Source organism: Panulirus ornatus, chromosome 13 (genome assembly GCF_036320965.1).
Source record: "Panulirus ornatus isolate Po-2019 chromosome 13, ASM3632096v1, whole genome shotgun sequence".
Lineage (NCBI taxonomy): Eukaryota > Metazoa > Arthropoda > Malacostraca > Decapoda > Palinuridae > Panulirus > Panulirus ornatus.
In genome coordinates this window covers 21348742-21367202 of record NC_092236.1, presented here as the reverse complement: position 1 = coordinate 21367202, position 18461 = coordinate 21348742, and the positions used below count along the sequence as shown (strand labels likewise).

The 18461-nt window shown below is 41.8% G+C and overlaps 1 protein-coding gene across 2 annotated transcripts in view; it reads left to right on the top strand.

The window, feature by feature from the left end:
• Nucleotides 1-18461, top strand: part of LOC139752599 (protein Star-like) — a 50213-nt gene that overhangs the window by 30320 nt on the left and 1432 nt on the right. For both annotated transcript variants that reach the window (XM_071668355.1, XM_071668354.1), the window contains exons 4-6: nucleotides 13734-13928; nucleotides 15149-15241; nucleotides 17481-17645. In XM_071668355.1, coding sequence (XP_071524456.1) covers nucleotides 13734-13928; nucleotides 15149-15241; nucleotides 17481-17645 — 453 coding nt within the window. The remainder of the gene's footprint in view (nucleotides 1-13733; nucleotides 13929-15148; nucleotides 15242-17480; nucleotides 17646-18461) is intronic.

The following is an 18461-nucleotide window of genomic DNA, read 5'->3' as shown; positions in this document are numbered from 1 at the left end:
GTGGAAAGTGAGCTGTGGTTTCGGGCATTATTACATGACAGCTAGAGACTGAGTGTGAACGAAAGTGGCCTTTGTTGTCTTTTCCTAGCGCTACCTCGCACACATGAGGGGGGAGGGGGATGTTATTGCATGTATGGCGAGGTGGCGATGGGAATGAATAAAGGCAGACAGTGTGAATTGTGTGCATGTGTATATATGTATATGTCTGTGTGTGTATATATATGTGTACATTGAGATGTATGGGTATGTATATTTGCGTGTGGGGACATGTATGTATATACATGTGTATGGGGGTGGGTTGGGCCATTTCTTTCGTCTGTTTCCTTGCGCTACCTCGCAAACGCGGGAGACAGTGACAAAGCGAAATAGAATAGAATATATATATGTATATATATATATATATATATATATATATATATATATATATATATATATATATATATATATATATATATATATATATATATACCTGGGGATAGGGGAGAAAGAATACTTCCCACGTATTCCCTGCGCGTCGTAGAAGGCTACTAAAAGGGGAGGGAGCGGGTGGGGGGGGGGGGGGGGGTGGCTGGAAATCCTCCCCTGTCTTTTTTTTTTTTTCCAAAAGAAGAAACAGAGAAGGGTGCCAGGTGAGGATATTAAAGGCCCAATCCTCTGTTCTTAACGCTACCTCGCTAACGCGGGAAATGACGAATAGTATGAAAGAAAGAAAGAAAGAAAAAATATATATATCCCCTGGGGATAGGGGAGAAAGAATACTTCCAACGCATTCCTCACGTGTCGTAGAAGGCGACTAACGGGGACGGGAGCGGGGGGCTAGAAACCCTCCCCTCCTTGTATTTTAACTTTCTAAAAGGGGAAACAGAAGGAGTCACGCGGGGAGTGCTCATCCTCCTCGAAGGCTCAGGTTGGAGTGTCTAATTGTGTGTGGATGTAACCAAGATGAGAAAAAAGAGATAGGTAGTATGTTTGAGGAAAGGAACCTTAATGTTTTGGCTCTGAGTGAAACGAAGCTCAAGGGTAAAGGGGAAGAGTGGTTTGGGAATGTCTTGGGAGTAAAGTCAGGGGTTAGTGAGAGGACAAGAGTAAGGGAAGGAGTAGCACTAATCCTGAAACACGAGTGGTGGAAGTATGTGATAGAGTGTAAGAAGGTAAACTCTAGATTGATATGGGTAAAACTGAAAGTGGATGGAGAGAGATGGGTGATTATTGGTGCATATGCACCTGGGCATGAGAAGAAAGATCATGAGAGGCAAGTGTTTTGGGAGCAGATGAGTGAGTGTGTTAGTAGTTTTGAGGCACGAGACAGGGTTATAGTGATGGGTGATTTGAATGCAAAGATGAGTAATGTGGCAGTTGAGGGAATAATTGTTGTACATTGGGTGTTCAGTGTTGTAAATGGAAATGGTGAAGAGCTTGTGGATTTATGTGCTGAGAAAGGACTGGTGATTGGGAATACCTGATTTAAAAAGAGATATACATAAGTATACGTATGTAAGTAGGAGAGATGGTCAGAGAGCGTTATAAGATTACGTGTTGATTGATAGGCGTGCGAAAGAGAGACTTTTGGATGTTAATGTGCTGAGAGGTGCAACTGGAGGGATGTCTGATCATTATCTTGTGGAGGCGAAGGTGAAGATTTGTAGAGGTTTTCAGAAAAGAAGAGAGAATGTTGGGGTGAAGAGAGTGGTGAGAGTAAGTGAGCTTGGGAAGGAGACTTGTGTGAGGAAGTACCAGGAGAGACTGAGTACAGAATGGAAAAAGGTGAGAACAAAGGACATAAGGGGAGTGGGGGAGGAATGGGATGTATTTTGGGAAGCAGTAATGGCTTGCGCAAATGAAGCTTGTGGCATGAAAAGCGTGGGAGGTGGGCAGATTAGAAAGGGTAGTGAGTGGTGGGATGAAGAAGTAAGATTATTAGTGAAAGAGAAGAGAGAGGCATTTGGAAGATTTTTGCAGGGAAATAATGCAAATGAGTGGAAGATGTATAAAAGAAAGAGGCAGGAGGTCAAGAGAAAGGTACAAGAGGCGAAAAAGAGGGCAAATGAGAGTTGGAGTGAGAGAGTATCATTAAATTGTAGGGAGAATGAAAAGATGTTTTGGAAGGATGTAAATAAAGTGCGTAAGACAAGGGAACAAATGGGAACATCAGTGAAGGGGTCCTAATGGGATGGTGATAACAAGTAGTGGTGATGTGAGAAGAAGATGGAGTGGGTATTTTGAAGGTTTGTTGAATGTGTTTGATGATAGAATGGCAGATATAGGGTGTTTTGGTCGAGGTGGTGTGCAAAGCGAGAGGGTTAGGGAAAATGATATGGAAAACAGAGAAGAGGTAGTAAAAGCTTTGCGGAAGATGAAAGCCGGTAAGGCAGCGGGTTTCGATGGTATTGCAGTGGAATTTACTAAAAAAAAAGGGGATGACTGTATGGTTGAGTGGTTGGTAAGGTTATTTAATGTATGTATGACTCATGGTGAGGCGCCTGAGGATTGGCGGAATGCTTGCATAGTTCCATTGTACAAAGGCAAAGGGGATGAAAGTGAGTGCTCAAATTACAGAGGTATAAGTTTGTTGAGTATTCCTGGGAAATCATATGGGAGGCTATTGATTGAGAGGGTGAAGGCATGTACAGATCATCAGATTGGGGAAGAACAGTGTGGATTCCAAAGTGGTACAGGATGTGTGGATCAGGTGTTTGCTTTGAAGAATGTATGTGAGAAATACTTAGTAAAGCAAATAGATTTGTATATAGCATATATGGATCTGGAGAAGGCATATGACAGAGTTGATAGAGATGCTCTGTGGAAGGTATTAATATTATATGGTGCGGGAGGCAAGTTGTTAGAAGCAGTGAAAAGTTTTTATCGAGTATGTAAGGCATTTTTACGTGTAGGAGGAAAGTGATTGGTTCTCAGTGAATGTAGGTTTGCGGCAGGGGTGTGTGATGTCTCCATGGTTGTTTAATTTGTTTATGGATGGTGTTGTTAGGTAGGTAAATGCAAGAGTTTTGGAAAGAGGGGCAAGCATGCAGTCTGTTGGGGATGAGAGAGCTTGGTAAGTGAGTCAGTTGTTGTTCGCTGATGATTCAGCGCTGGTGGCTGATTCGGGAGAGAAACTGCAGAAGCTGGTGACTGAGTCTGGTAAAGTGTCTGAAAGCTGAGGGTAAAGGTTATTAGGTACAGTAAGGTTAAGGGACAAGTTAATTGGGAGGTAAGTTTGAATGGAGAAAAACTGGTTGAAGTGAAGTGTTTTAGATATCTGGGAGTGGATTTGGCAGCGGATGGAACCATGGAAGCGGAAGTGACTCATAGGGTGGGGGATTGGGCGAAAGTTCTGGGAGCGTTGAAAAATGTGTGGAAGTCGAGAACGTTATCTTGCAAAGCAAAAATGTGTATGTTTGAAGAAATAGTGGTTCCAACAATGTTATATGGTTGCGAGGCGTGGGCTATGGATAGAGTTGTGCGGAGGAGGGTGGATGTGCTGGAAATGAGATGTTTGAGGACAATGTGTGGTGTGAGGTGGTTTGATCGAGTAAGTAATGATAGGGTTAGAGAGATGTGTGGTAATAAAAAGAGTGTGATTGAGAGAGCAGAAGAGGGTGTTTTGAAATGGTTTGGTCACATGGAGAGAATGAGTGAGGAAATATTGACCAAGAGGATATATGTGTCAGAGGTGGAGGGAACGAGAAGTGGGAGACCAAATTGAAAGCGGAAAGATGGAGTGAAACAGATTTTGAGTGATCGGATCCTGCACATGCAGGAGGGTGAAAAGCGTGCAAGGAATAGAGTGAATTGGAACGATGTGGTGTACCAAGGTCGACGTGCTGTCACTGGATTGAACCATGGCATGTGAAGTGTCTTGGGTAAACAATGGAAAGTTTTGCGGGGCCTGGATGTGGAAAGAGAGCTGTGGTTTCGGTGCATTATACATGACAGCTAGAGACTGAGTGTGAACGAATGTGGCCTTTGTTGTCTTAGCGCCACCTCGAGCACATGCGGAGGGAGGGGGCTGTCATTTTATGTGTAGCGGGGTGGCGACGGGAATATATATATATATATATATATATATAAGCAAAAATGGGTATGTTTGAAGGAATAGTGGTTCCAACAATGTTGTATGGTTGCGAGGCGTGGGCTATGGATAGAGATGTGCGCAGGAGGATGGATGTCCTGGAAATGAGATGTTTGAGGACAATGTGTGGTGTGAGGTGGTTTGATCGAGTAAGTAACGTAAGGGTAAGAGAGATGTGTGGAAATAAAAAGAGCGTGGTTGAGAGAGCAGAAGAAGGTGTTTTGAAATGGTTTGGGCACATGGAGAGAATGAGTGAGGAAAGATTGACCAAGAGGATATATGTGTCGGAGGTGGAGGGAACGAGGAGAAGAGGGAGACCAAATTGGAGGTGGAAAGATGGAGTGAAAAAGATTTTGTGTGATCGGGGCCTGAACATGCAGGAGGGTGAAAGGAGGGCAAGGAATAGAGTGAATTGGAGCGATGTGGTATACAGGGGTTGACGTGCTGTCAGTGGATTGAATCAAGGCATGTGAAGCGTCTGGGGTAAACCATGGAAGGCTGTGTAGGTATGTATATTTGCGTGTGTGGACGTATGTACATGTGTATGGGGGGGGGCCATTTCTTTCGTCTGTTTCCTTGCGCTACCTCGCAAACGCGGGAGACAGCGACAAAGTATGAAAAAAAAAAAAAAAAAAAAAAAATATATATATATATATATATATATATATATATATATATATATATATTATATGGGAGGGTATTGATTGAGAGGGTGAAGGCATGTACAGAGCATCAGATTGGGGAAGAGCAGTGTGGTTTCAGAAGTGGTAGAGGATGTGTGGATCAGGTATTTGCTTTGAAGAATGTATGTGAGAAATACTTAGAAAAGCAAATGGATTTGTATGTAGCATTTATGGATCTGGAGAAGGCATATGATAGAGTTGATAGAGATGCTCTGTGGAAGGTATTAAGAATATATGGTGTGGGAGGCAAGTTGTTAGAAGCAGTGAAAAGTTTTTATCGAGGATGTAAGGCATGTGTCCGTGTAGGAAGAGAGGAAAGTGATTGGTTCTCAGTGAATGTAGGTTTGCGGCAGGGGTGTGTGATGTCTCCATGGTTGTTTAATTTGTTTATGGATGGGGTTGTTAGGGAGGTAAATGCAAGAGTCTTGGAAAGAGGGGCAAGTATGAAGTCTGTTGGGGATGAGAGAGCTTGGGAAGTGAGTCAGTTGTTGTTCGCTGATGATACAGCGCTGGTGGCGGATTCATGTGAGAAACTGCAGAAGCTGGTGACGGAGTTTGGTAAAGTGTGTGGAAGAAGAAAGTTAAGAGTAAATGTGAATAAGAGCAAGGTTATTAGACAGTAGGGTTGAGGGTCAATTCAATTGGGAGGTGAGTTTGAATGGAGAAAAATTGGAGGAAGTGAAGTGTTTTAGATATCTGGGAGTGGATCTGTCAGCGGATGGAACCATGGAAGCGGAAGTGGATCATAGGGTGGGGGAGGGGGCGAAAATTTTGGGAGCCTTGAAAAATGTGTGGAAGTCGAGAACATTATCCCGGAAAGCAAAAATGGGTATGTTTGAAGGAATAGTGGTTCCAACAATGTTGTATGGTTGCGAGGCGTGGGCTATGGATAGAGTTGTGCGCAGGAGGATGGATGTGCTGGAAATGAGATGTTTGAGGACAATGTGTGGTGTGAGGTGGTTTGATCGAGTAAGTAACGTAAGGGTAAGAGAGATGTGTGGAAATAAAAAGAGCGTGGTTAAGAGACCAGAAGAGGGTGTTTTGAAATGGTTTGGTCACATGGAGAGAATGAGTGAGGAAAGATTGACCAAGAGGATATATGTGTCGGAGGTGGAGGGAACGAGGAGAAGAGGGAGACCAAATTGGAGGTGGAGAGATGGAGTGAAAAAGATTTTGTGTGATCGGGGCCTGAACATGCAGGAGGGTGAAAGGAGGGCAAAGAATAGAGTGAATTGGAGCGATGTGGTATACCGGGGTTGACGTGCTGTCACTGGATTGAATCAAGGCATGTGTATGGGGGTGGGTTGGGTCATTTCTTTCGTCTGTTTCCTTGCGCTACCTCGCAAACGCGGGAGACAGCGACAAAGCAAAAAAAAAAATATATATATATATATATATATATATATATATATATATATATATATATATATATATATATATATATATATATATATAGAACAATGGAAGTAAGGGGAGTGGGGGAGGAATGGGATGTATTTAGGGAATCAGTGATGGATTGCGCAAAAGATGCTTGTGGCATGAGAAGAGTGGGAGGTGGGTTGATTAGAAAGGGTAGTGAGTGGTGGGATGAAGAAGTAAGAGTATTAGTGAAAGAGAAGAGAGAGGCATTTGGACGATTTTTGCAGGGAAAAAATGCAATTGAGTGGGAGATGTATAAAAGAAAGAGACAGGAGGTCAAGAGAAAGGTGCAAGAGGTGAAAAAAAGGGCAAATGAGAGTTGGGGTGAGAGAGTATCATTAAATTTTAGGGAGAATAAAAAGATGTTCTGGAAGGAGGTAAATAAAGTGCGTAAGACAAGGGAGCAAATGGGAACTTCAGTGAAGGTCGCAAATGGGGAGGTGATAACAAGTAGTGGTGATGTGAGAAGGAGATGGAGTGAGTATTTTGAAGGTTTGTTGAATGTGTTTGATGATAGAGTGGCAGATATAGGGTGTTTTGGTCGAGGTGGTGTGCAAAGTGAGAGGGTTAGGGAAAATGATTTGGTAAACAGAGAAGAGGTAGTAAAAGCTTTGCGGAAGATGAAAGCCGGCAAGACAGCAGGTTTGGATGGTATTGCAGTGGAATTTATTAAAAAAGGGGGTGACTGTATTGTTGACTGGTTGGTAAGGTTATTTAATGTATGTATGACTCATGGTGAGGTGCCTGAGGATTGGCGGAATGCGTGCATAGTACCATTGTACAAAGGCAAAGGGGATAAGAGTGAGTGCTCAAATTACAGAGGTATAAGTTTGTTGAGTATTCCTGGTAAATTATATGGGAGGGTATTGATTGAGAGGGTGAAGGCATGTACAGAGCATCAGATTGGGGAAGAGCAGTGTGGTTTCAGAAGTGGTAGAGGATGTGTGGATCAGGTGTTTGCTTTGAAGAATGTATGTGAGAAATACTTAGAAAAGCAAATGGATTTGTATGTAGCATTTATGGATCTGGAGAAGGCATATGATAGAGTTGATAGAGATGCTCTGTGGAAGGTATTAAGAATATATGGTGTGGGAGGCAAGTTGTTAGAAGCAGTGAAAAGTTTTTATCGAGGATGTAAGGCATGTGTACGTGTAGGAAGAGAGGAAAGTGATTGGTTCTCAGTGAATGTAGGTTTGCGGCAGGGGTGTGTGATGTCTCCATGGTTGTTTAATTTGTTTATGGATGGGGTTGTTAGGGAGGTGAATGCAAGAGTTTCGGAAAGAGGGGCAAGTATGAAGTCTGTTGGGGATGAGAGAGCTTGGGAAGTGAGTCAGTTGTTGTTCGCTTATGATACAGCGCTGGTGGCTGATTCATGTGAGAAAGTGCAGAAGCTGGTGACTGAGTTTGGTAAAGTGTGTGAAAGAAGAAAGTTAAGAGTAAATGTGAATAAGAGGAAGGTTATTAGGTACAGTAGGGTTGAGGGTCAAGTCAATTGGGAGGTGAGTTTGAATGGAGAAAAACTGGAGGAAGTGAAGTGTTTTAGATATCTGGGAGTGGATCTGGCAGCGGATGGAACCATGGAAGCGGAAGTGGATCATAGGGTGGGGGGAGGGGGCGAAAATTCTGGGAGCCTTGAAGAATGTGTGGAAGTCGAGAACATTATCTCGGAAAGCAAGAATGGGTATGTTTGAAGGAATAGTGGTTCCAACAATGTTGTATCGTTGCGAGGCGTGGGCTATGGATAGAGTTGTGCGCAGGAGGATGGATGTGCTGGAAATGAAATGTTTGAGGACAATGTGTGGTGTGAGGTGGTTTGATCGAGTAAGTAACGTAAGGGTAAGAGAGATGTGTGGAAATAAAAAGAGCGTGGTTGAGAGAGCAGAAGAGGGTGTTTTGAAATGGTTTGGGCACATGGAGAGAATGAGTGAGGAAAGATTGACCGAGAGGATACATGTGTCGGAGGTGGAGGGAACGAGGAGAAGAGGTAGACCAAATTGGAGGTGGAAAGATGGAGTGAAAAAGATTTTGTGTGATCGGGGCCTGAACATGCAGGAGGGTGAAAGGAGGGCAAGGAATAGAGTGAATTGGAGCGATGTGGTATACCGGGGTTGACGTGCTGTCACTGGATTGAATCAAGGCATGTGAAGCGTCTGGGGTAAACCATGGAAAGCTGTGTAGGTATGTATAAACATGTGTATGGGGGTGGGTTGGGCCATTTCTTTCGTCTGTTTCCTTGCGCAACCTCGTAAACGCGGGAGACAGCGACAAAGCAAAAAAAATATATATATATATATATATATATATATATATATATATATATATATATATATATATATATATATATATATATATATATATATATGTATATATATATATATATATATGTATATATATATATATATATATATATATATATATATATATATATATATATATATATATATATATATATATATATATATATATATGGGAACTTCAGTGAAGGGCGCAAATGGGGAGGTGATAACAAGTAGTGGTGATGTGAGAAGGAGATGGAGTGAGTATTTTGAAGGTTTGTTGAATGTGTTTGATGATAGAGTGGCAGATATAGGGTGTTTTGGTCGAGGTGGTGTGCAAAGTGAGAGGGTTAGGGAAAATGATTTGGTAAACAGAGAAGAGGTATTAAAAGCTTTGCGGAAGATGAAAGCCGGCAAGGCAGCAGGTTTGGATGGTATTGCAGTGGAATTTATTAAAAAAAAGGGGGTGACTGTAATGTTGACTGGTTGGTAAGGTTATTTAATGTATGTATGACTCATGGTGAGGTGCCTGAGGATTGGCGGAATGCGTGCATAGTGCCATTGTACATAGGCAAAGGGGATAAGAGTGAGTGCTCAAATTACAGAGGTATAAGTTTGTTGAGTATTCCTGGTAAATTATATGGGAGGGTATTGATTGAGAGGGTGAAGGCATGTACAGAGCATCAGATTGGGGAAGAGCAGTGTGGTTTCAGAAGTGGTAGAGGATGTTTGGATCAGGTGTTTGCTTTGAAGAATGTATGTGAGAAATACTTAGAAAAGCAAATGGATTTGTATGTAGCATTTATGGATCTGGAGAAGGCATATGATAGAGTTGATAGAGATGCTCTGTGGAAGGTATTAAGAATATATGGTGTGGTAGGCAAGTTGTTAGAAGCAGTGAAAAGTTTTTATCGAGGATGTAAGGCATGTGTACGTGTAGGAAGAGAGGAAAGTGATTGGTTCTCAGTGAATGTAGGTTTGCGGCAGGGGTGTGTGATGTCTACATGGTTGTTTAATTTGTTTATGGATGGGGTTGTTAGGGAGGTGAATGCAATTGTTTTGGAAAGAGGGGCAAGTATGAAGTCTGTTGTGGATGAGAGAGCTTAGGAAGTGAGTCAGTTGTTGTTCGCTGATGATACAGCGCTGGTGGCTGATTGATGTGAGAAACTGCAGAAGCTTGTGACTGAGTTTGGTAAAGTGTGTGAAAGAAGAAAGTTAAGCGTAAATGTGAATAAGAGGAAGGTTATTAGGTACAGTAGGGTTGAGGGTCAAGGCAACTGGGAGGTAAGTTTTAATGGAGGAAAACTGGAGGAAGTAAAGTGTTTTAGATATCTGGGAATGGATCTGGCAGCGGATGGAACCATGGAAGCGGAAGTGGATCATAGGATGGGGGAGGGGGCGAAAATCCTGAGAGCCTTGAAGAATGTGTGGAAGTCGAGAACATTATCTCAGAAAGCAAATATGGGTATGTTTGAAGGAATAGTGGTTCCAGTAATGTTTTATGATTGCGAGGCGTGGGCTATGGATAGAGCTGTGTGCAGGAGGGTGGATGTGCTGGAAATCAGATGTTTGAGGACAATGTTTGGTGTGAGGTGGTTTGCTCGAGTAAGTAACGTAAGGGTAAGAGATATGTGTGGAAATAAAAAGAGCGTGGTTGAGAGAGCAGAAGAGGGTCTTTTGAAATGGTTTGGGCACATGGAGAGAATGAGTTAGGAAAGAATGACTAAGAGGATATATGTGTTGGAGATGGAGGGAACGAGGAGAAGAGGGAGACCAAATTGGAGGTGGAAAGATGGAGTGAAAAAGATTTTGAGTGATCGGGGCCTGAACATGCAGGAGGGTGAAAGGCGGGCAAGGAATAGAGTGAATTGGATCGATGTGGTATACCGGGGTTGACGTGCTGTCAGTGGATTGAATCAGGGCATGTGAAGCGTCTGGGGTAAACCATGGAAAGCTGTGTAGGTATGTATATTTGCGTGTGTGGACGTGTATGTATATACCTGTGTATGGGGGTGGGTTGAGCCATTTCTTTCGTCTGTTTCCTTGCGCTACCTCGCAAACGCGGGAGACAGCGACAAAGCAAAAAAAAAAAAAAAAAAATATATATATATATATATATATATATATATATATATATATATATATATATATATATATATATATATATATATATATATATATATATATATATATAATATATATATATATATATATATATATTTGGACGATTTTTGCAGGGAAAAAATGCAATTGAGTGGGAGACGTATAAAAGAAAGAGACAGGAGGTCAAGAGAAAGGTGCAAGAGGTGATAAAAAGGGCAAATGAGAGTTGGGGTGAGAGAGTATCATTAAATTTTAGGGAGAATAAAAAGATGTTCTGGAAGGAGGTAAATAAAGTGCGTAAGACAAGGGAAGCAAATGGGAACTTCAGTGAAGGGCGCTAATGGGGAGGTGATAACAAGTAGTGGTGATGTGAGAAGGAGATGCAGTGAGTATTTTGAAGGTTTGTTGAATGCGTTTGATGATAGAGTGGCAGATATAGGGTGTTTTGGTCGAGGTGGTGTGCAAGAGTGAGAGGGTTAGGGAAAATGATTTGGTAAACAGAGAAGAGGTAGTAAAAGCTTTGCCGGAAGATGAAAGCTGGCAAGGCAGCAGGTTTGGATGGTATTGCAGTGGAATTTATTAAAAAAGGGGGTGACTGTATTGTTGACTGGTTGGTAAGGTTATTTAATGTATGTATGACTCATGGTGAGGTGCCTGAGGATTGGCGGAATGCGTGCATAGTGCCATTGTACAAAGGCAAAGGGGATAAGAGTGAGTGCTCAAATTACAGAGGTATAAGTTTGTTGAGTATTCCTGGTAAATTATATGGGAGGGTATTGATTGAGAGGGTGAAGGCATGTACAGAGCATCAGATTGGGGAAGAGCAGTGTGGTTTCAGAAGTGGTAGAGGATGTGTGGATCAGGTGTTTGCTTTGAAGAATGTATGTGAGAAATACTTAGAAAAGCAAATGGATTTGTATGTAGCATTTATGGATCTGGAGAAGGCATATGATAGAGATGATAGAGATGCTCTGTGGAAGGTACTAAGAATATATGGTGTGGGAGGCAAGTTGTTAGAAGCAGTGAAAAGTTTTTATCGAGGATGTAAGGATGTGTACGTGTAGTAAGAGAGGAAAGTGATTGGTTCTAGTGAATGTAGGTTTGCGGCAGGGGTGTGTGATGTCTCCATGGTTGCTTGATTTGTTTATGGATGGGGTTGTTAGGGAGGTGAATGCAAGAGTTTTGGAAAGAGGGGCAAGTATGAAGTCTGTTGGGTATGAGAGATCTTGGGAAGTGAGTCAGTTGTTGTTCGCTGATGATATAGGGCTGGTGGCTGATTGATGTGAGAAACTGCAGAAGCTGGTGACTGAGTTTGGTAAAGTGTGTGAAAGAAGAAAGTTAAGAGTAAATGTGAATAAGAGCAAGGTTATTAGGTACAGCAGGGTTGAGGGTCAAGTCAATTGGGAGGTAAGTTTGAATGGAGAAAAATTGGAGGAAGTAAAGTGTTTTAGATATCTGGGAGTGGATCTGGCAGCGGATAGAACCATGGAGCGGAAGTGAATCATAGGGTGGGGGAGGGGGCGAAAATCCTGGGAGCCTTGAAGAATGTTTGGAAGTTGAGAACATTATCTCGGAAAGCAAAAATGGCTATGTTTGAAGGAATAGTGGTTCCAACAATGTTGTGTGGTTGCGAGGCGTGGGCTATGGATAGAGTTGTGCGCAGGAGGGTGGATGTGCTGGAAATGAGATGTTTGAGGACAATATGTGGTGTGAGGTGGTTTGATCGAGTAAGTAATGTAAGGGTAAGAGAGATGTGTGGAAATAAAAAGAGTATGGTTGAGAGAGCAGAAGAGGGTGTTTTGAAATGGTTTGGGCACATGGAGAGAATGAGTTAGGAAAGATTGACCAAGAGGATTTATGTGTCGGAGGTGGAGGGAACGAGGAGAAGTGGGAGACCAAATTGGAGGTGGAAAGATGGAGTGAAAAAGATTTTGAGTGATCGGGGCCTGAACATGCAGGAGGGTGAAAGGCGGGCAAGGAATAGAGTGAATTGGATCGATGTGGTATACCGGGGTTGACGTGCTGTCAGTGGATTGAATCAGGGTATGTGAAGCGTCTGGGGTAAACCATGGAAAGTTGTGTGGGGCCTGGATGTGGAAAGGGAGCTGTGGTTTCGGGCATTATTGCATGACAGCTAGAGACTGAGTGTGAACGAATGGGGCCTTTGTTGTCCTTTCCTAGCGCTACCTCGCACACATAAGGGGGGAGGGGGATGTTATTCCATGTGTGGCGAGGTGACGATGGGAATGAATAAAGGCAGACAGTGTGAATTGTGTGCTTGTGTATATATATGTGTGTCTCTGTGTGTATATATATGTGTACATTGAGATTTATGGGTATGTATATTTGCGTGTGGGGACGTGTATGTAATGTAAGTGTATGGGGGTGGGTTGGGCCATTTCTTTCTTCTGTTTCCTCTCGCTACCTCGCAAACGCGGGAGACAGCGACAAAGCAAAATAGTAAAATAATATATATATATATATATATATATATATATATATATATATATATATATATATATATATATATATATATATATATATATATATATATATATATATATAACGTTAATGGGATTAGGGTCTCAGCTGCTCGTGCCGTCTCAGCTAACATAAAAAAACTATATAGCGCTTCTACCTCCGAAAGAGACGAAGCTGTGATTTCTTTATGGTTCTTTTCTTTTCATTATTCCATTTTTTTGCGTCACAATGGGCTCTTTCTGCCTGGAACATAGGAAAGATGCGTTTGACTGTTGGATGGAGGTTTTGAGAAGACGTTAAGGTATCGACTAAAGACATTAACAGACCACTTGAAGGTCTTGATTCATTCAGGACTCATGGTCCTGATGACATTTCATCATATGTGCTGAAGATGTGTGTCGATACGCGAGATGAACCTCTTGAAATACCGTTCAAGCTCAAGGTCAATGCAGCTTCAATATGTTTCGGGGTCATTGGCCTGAGTATGACGTATGTGGTCAAAGGCCTATATTGTTTAGGCTGTAATGATGACCTTTGACCTGGTCTGTAGTGAATGTGATAATGAGTGATTTTACAGAGGGCTTTATTCTGCTTTCTCTCACGAACGTTGGCCTTTCAAGTTTGAGCACTGTTTGTATTTCTGGAACAGTTGAATTGAAATCCTGCCACATTGGATTAATGTCTCTTTGTGTGTGGGTCCAGAGGGGAGGGGTGTTCGTGGACCTGGGGGCTGGCGACGGCGAGTACCGCTCAGTCACCCTGGAGCTGGAAAAGAATTTGGATTGGTCCGGCCTCCTGGTGGAGCCCAACGAACGCCTCTACAAGAAGCTCCTGAAGAAAGGTCGCAAGGCTCAGGTGACCAAGGCCTGTGTCTCTCCCTTCTCCTACCCTGCCGTTGTAAGTCTTTCATGTCTCTTATCATTTCAGTTTTTGGTGCTGATATATGAATGATGCGGAAATAATTCATTTAAGATATAAGCTTGGCTGATGGCTCTTCTTGGAGTGTGGACAGACCCGCGTCTAACGACGATAGGAGGTTAGATCCCTGTTACTGGACGCTGACTTTGTTTACGACTGTGGTACCGGGAGTGGTCATTATACATTATACTGTTATTGTTAGAACTTTTAACGGACGGAAATCAGTAAATCTTAAGCAATATAAGGAAAATAGATAACAAAATAGAAACTTTGAAAGCACAAAGTCACAATTTAATGCGTTTTCTTTTTTTCTCTATCAGTTTTGCTGGACTGAATTAGATTTTCATCTTTGTATGTACCGACATGTTTTCGAAAAAGAAATAACACAGTATGTTTACGTTCATAATGAAATGATTAATATATCTTCGTTATAGTCCACTTAAGTTCTCACTGATTAGATCAATGTAAGGATCACGAAACACTAAAGAAGAATAAAGAAGAAAAACATACGTAAAAAGTATGTATTGAATCCAACACCAAAAAGCAGTTTTACCAGCATTCCACACCAGAGGTCTCTTCTGAATTCTAGTTTCTATCTTCGTTTGTAAACGTGAATGTATTTCTGTGCATACATTTATGCAAAATGTATTTAAAAGAAAAAAATCACTGCTTAATCAATTTCCTTTAAAGAGAAGGAATATAACAGCAAAGTGTAAGACAAACATTAACTTGATGTCATCATCCTAGTCTGCTCGAGTTCATTTACTATGAAAGGATTAGACTGGTACCCTGTTCCTATTGTGTCTCACTGCTTTTTCCTCCAAAAGGGAGAGGTGAATCCAGTCCGATTACTGGATTTGGAACGGTACGATTCAGAAAAATCTCACTCAAGCGGAATCAAACGGTAGTGACGTTCCGCGAGACGTTGCTATGTGAAAGTGATGCACTTTATCACGAGTAGGCTACGGAAACTACAGAGAGAGACATGTGTATAAGCCAGAGTAATGCGTCATAACAGTAACACGATGTCATATGAGTGACTTATGGATAATTCATTTAGCCAGTTAAGTGACCGCAGTCATCGAGCGTTGTCTGTTGCCTGTTTAAGTATGTGACTGTGGACCAGTTTCTGACAACCTTAACTTGATGACAGGTGTTTACCCTCATCTACAGCTGTTACAGTGTGCTTGATCTTGCAGCTCAAGCTAGCGCACCCAAAGATAAAGGATGAGAGCGAGGAGAAAGAAGTGGAGCAGTTGGGCAAGACCATGTTGCTACAGCTGTGGGACAAGGTCAGTAGCACACACACACACACACACACACAAACACACACACATACACAGGTAGTAGACAGCAGGTAGCCACTTACCAGGGAGGTACTGCCGCCTGTGTATCGAGAGGGCTAGTGAAAGTGGCCCAGTGAATCATCACTACTGTAGCTGTCAAGTTCCTTTCCTGGCTGAATGTGCAGTCTTTTCTTTCTGCTTCACATGCACGTATGTTGCTCGCATTCAGTCCACAAACACACTTTCATCTCAGACATAACACTGAATACCACATAACTCACAATACTTTATTTTCAACTCTGAATTTTACATAAGTGAGGGCTTAGCTTCGATTATAGGCTAAATTTCGTCATTGGTAAAACAATTCAAGAGATGGGGCCCCCACGAGTGTAGAACCGTCTTCCTATACTGTTCAGACAGGTAGTTACAACTATGTAATGACCAAGGGGGACACATTAATGCACAGCTCCCTCACCCTGTAATCTACGCATGGGTAATTCAACACATATGTAAAACACACACTGCTTTGTTTCCACTGTGTGCTGGTAACTACTTGGCATGATGGGTGAAATGGAAGACGAGGTAATCTCTCTCCTGACTGTACCCTTTTTTGAACCTTCGGGGGAAGCATAGCATTGTGGATGTTAAGGTAAAGATTTCCTTTTGGAGGTAGCATTCTAGTTTGCCTCTTATTTGTAGAGGGTACCTTGGCCACATGGAGGGTTCCTTGGCCACATGGAGGGTGCGTTGGCCATACGGAGGGTGCCTTGGCCACATGATGGATTCCTTAACCATATGATCCTGCTTTTTCCCGAGGATGAGTCTTGGTTTCTTGGATTGCTGTGCGAATATCCAGCAAGTCAACAGCCAATGAGAAGCAGTTGTTAAACTGCTGACTGGAGCAGGATAGCAAGACTTCATACACTTCCAGAGTCGTTATTGTCTTTCTGTATTAGGACTTTTTTTTTTTACCTGTAGAGCAAGATTGCCTAGTCTGGACCGTCTGTTTTTCATGAGATAAAAGACATAGATGAAAGACTTTTTTGCATGTATTCTATTTTTAACAAGAGCAAAGAGGCCTCGAGGCCTTTTTGTTCACTGGACTCGATATAGAGAGACGAAGTCTTTTATTTCCATCTGCGACCAGCACAGGGAATTCAAGGATGTGTTTGTATTTTACCTTTGTAAGCATGGGCAAAGACCTGAAAGTTTAGTAAGTACACTTTCTTGCGGGAAAATAAGAAAAAAACAGAAGTTCAGAGTCCTTACTTCCAAGTAACGTTCAACAACAGTTCAACAACCGTTCCCGGTTTCTATGTACACTTACCACTAAGTTTTCTTACATTGTGATGTCATGTAGAAAGTACTGTACTTCCATATTTAGATCTCAGGTTTTGCTTTCCATTTTCTTCAGATGGACCCGCATGACAAGAGTTTCACAATCAGGATATGATCTCTTATTTTGAAAAGACATCTCTATTTGCCTTGATAAATATATCAGCGTTGTTCCTTTATTTTTTTTTCACCACCTGCGCCATCATACGTTCACACCAGAGTGGTAGCAACGATCAGTCTTGTAAACTTTGCATATCAGAACCTACAGTTTTATTCCGTTCACCATTCAGTTCCCCCTCCCACCTCCCATTTTTTGTTTTTGTTTTGTTTTTTGTCGCGTTCTATTTTTGTTTCTGTTGACTCAGGGAACATGGGGGAGTAAAGCCTAGTGTGAGTTTCCCCATCTGGTAAGCTTCAGTTGATCCATGTCAACATGTTGCAGATTTTAGATATAACTCAATTTTCTATTTCATTTTTTCTCTCTTCATATCAATTTTCACGTTTTATATTTACCTCATTTTCTTCAAGCTACAGCTATCTTCTTTCAGGTTATTTGTGTCACTTTTTTCCCCCACTGTCTTGTTGGTTGTTTAGGCTGTAGACCTATCAAACTGCTAGGGTCATTAAGGCTGAATCAAGCAACTGAGGAAAAAGATCTTTAACGCCTTCATCAGGTGCTGACGGTGATTCTAAGACCAAGTAGATCCTCTTCGTGCATGTGGCCCATTTTCTTCAGAATTTAAGAAATATATCTTGCGGAAAACTTTCCGCTGGATCACATGATTTAGCATATCAGGTTATAAAGTATCATCTTATCTTTCTGTCCTTAAATTTCCTGCATACTTTGGATTTTGCATCTCAGAACAGTCTTGTGTGTTCTGTGTTCTAAGGCTTCCTTCCTCCCGGGCAGGATAAGAATACGTTACTCGAGGAGTTCGAGGCTCAGTGTGTGCCTCTGGAAAACCTCGTCTATGCAGCAGGCATCACCAACATCGACCTTCTTGTCCTGGACATGAGCGGCAGCGACCTCGACATCCTTCTCAACACCAAGCTCGACCAGTTGCCAGACTTCGAGGTGAGTGCATAACATGCTCAACAATCTTGAGCGTTTTTCCTGTTGTCGTATAACGGTTTTTCGTGTATAGCTGTTGTCACAGGAGTTTATATTTATTTTCCTTGAATCATGTAGGGTTATTCTTTTGTTTACTCATGACACAAAGTTATCTGTATGCTGTCAAATATAATCAACCTTTTTCTATAATGTGTTGTCATACAGGAAACTTATAATTCCTGTTAGTTACCATCGTATGAAGCAGTGTTTTATTTTTTTCCAAGCTGCTGTAAACAAGGTTATCTTTTCTATAAGGCCTTATCATGCACAGTTTTTCTCTATATCGACTTTATCAGAAAAAGTTGTCCTCTTATAAACTACCACATAAGGGAATTGTTTCCTGTTATCTTGCCGTTCAATATAATCTTCCAGTCAACCGTTATCATACAGAACTTTCATCTTTGTTGGTTGTAATCGTACAGGGTCAACTTTTCCCTGCCAGTTAACATATAGACTCATCATGTTATCAAGTGTTGTCCTGTGGCTCTTCCTTGTGACACCCTTGTGTTAGTTAGAGCTATCGTTTTGTCACCCTGTGCTATATAAAACTATACTTTTGTTCGTTGTGATCATAAAGGATCATCCCTTTGTTAATCATCGTCTTACTGGATCCTCCTTTAGGTTTCCACTTGTAATAGTCGCTCATCTCGTTAGCTATCGTAAAATGTGAAGTCCATTATTTCATTCTATACATTTGTCTTTTCTTTTTTTCGCTGATTTTATTTCTGTGTGTCATTAGTTTCCCTTAAATATCACTGACCTTGAGTAGAGGATCCTGGT